Source organism: Branchiostoma belcheri, unplaced genomic scaffold (assembly GCF_001625305.1).
Source record: "Branchiostoma belcheri isolate BF01 breed outbred unplaced genomic scaffold, Haploidv18h27 scaffold21, whole genome shotgun sequence".
NCBI classification, from domain to species: Eukaryota; Metazoa; Chordata; class Leptocardii; order Amphioxiformes; family Branchiostomatidae; genus Branchiostoma; species Branchiostoma belcheri.
In genome coordinates, this window is record NW_017803602.1 from 1,526,669 (window position 1) to 1,527,493 (window position 825).

The following is an 825-nucleotide window of genomic DNA, read 5'->3' on the forward strand; positions in this document are numbered from 1 at the left end:
AAAGGCTACCGAGCGTTCCCGACGGCGGTAGCGGACATTCCCGACTATATCCAAGATGGCGCCAGCTTGTGCCGACTAGCTATTTTACTACTTTTCTGTCGCGCTGTGGAATATTTAGGCTGATCTAAACATCGGCAACCCGGCCAATTGTGGAGTTATATTGTAGGGAAGCTCGGGACAGCAAAAAACCGGGTCAAAAACGGAGCATCGAGCAGCCAACGGGAAATGTGCAGTTCTGCCAATGGATCTTTCCACGACTATTGCTGAGGGTAATGCAATGTAAGCCCGAATCAATAGTCGCCACGGCTATACAATAACATAACGTTACCTGTTGTTGTAAATCAGTGTTAAGTGTTGGATAATGAGAAGGGGGGTGAGTGATTACAATTACTAGTACGTAAAATTCTCAGAGCTGATTACGAACACGTTTATATACGGCTAATGTACTGATTACGAATTACGTTGATTTTGGCCAGCAGCCTACGGATTACTAAGACTAATAAGGCCTGAGTGACTACACCTTACAAAAAAGGCATGCAGGTGCTCATTGAGATGTGTTCCCAGTCAAGGTGGAAGTCACTGCAGAACATAACGTTAAACATGCCCCCCCCCTTGCTGCAGGAGCAACAGAAGTTCTACCATGTTGGAAACTGCAGAAAGCCAAGTGGCACAGGTTGCTGTAAATGAACAGAAGCCTCCCAAAGAGCCTCCTGTCTGCAAGTTCTTCAACTCAAAGAGGGGATGTCGTCATGGAAGACAATGTCGATTCCAGCATGTCATAAAAGATAGCACTACTCAGAGGGAAGAAAGGTCAACAGCAGCAGG

The 825-nt window shown here is 46.3% G+C and overlaps 2 protein-coding genes across 2 annotated transcripts in view; one reads left to right on the plus strand and one right to left on the minus strand.

Moving 5' to 3' along the window:
- LOC109469723 overlaps window positions 1-825 on the minus strand; it is a 4,591-nt gene that overhangs the window by 3,349 nt on the left and 417 nt on the right. The window lies entirely within an intron of this gene.
- LOC109469677 overlaps window positions 624-825 on the plus strand; it is an 8,520-nt gene continuing 8,318 nt past the window's right edge. The window contains exon 1 of the mRNA XM_019768231.1: window positions 624-810. Within this exon, the coding sequence (XP_019623790.1) occupies window positions 641-810 (170 nt within the window). The 5' untranslated portion in view covers window positions 624-640. The remainder of the gene's footprint in view (window positions 811-825) is intronic.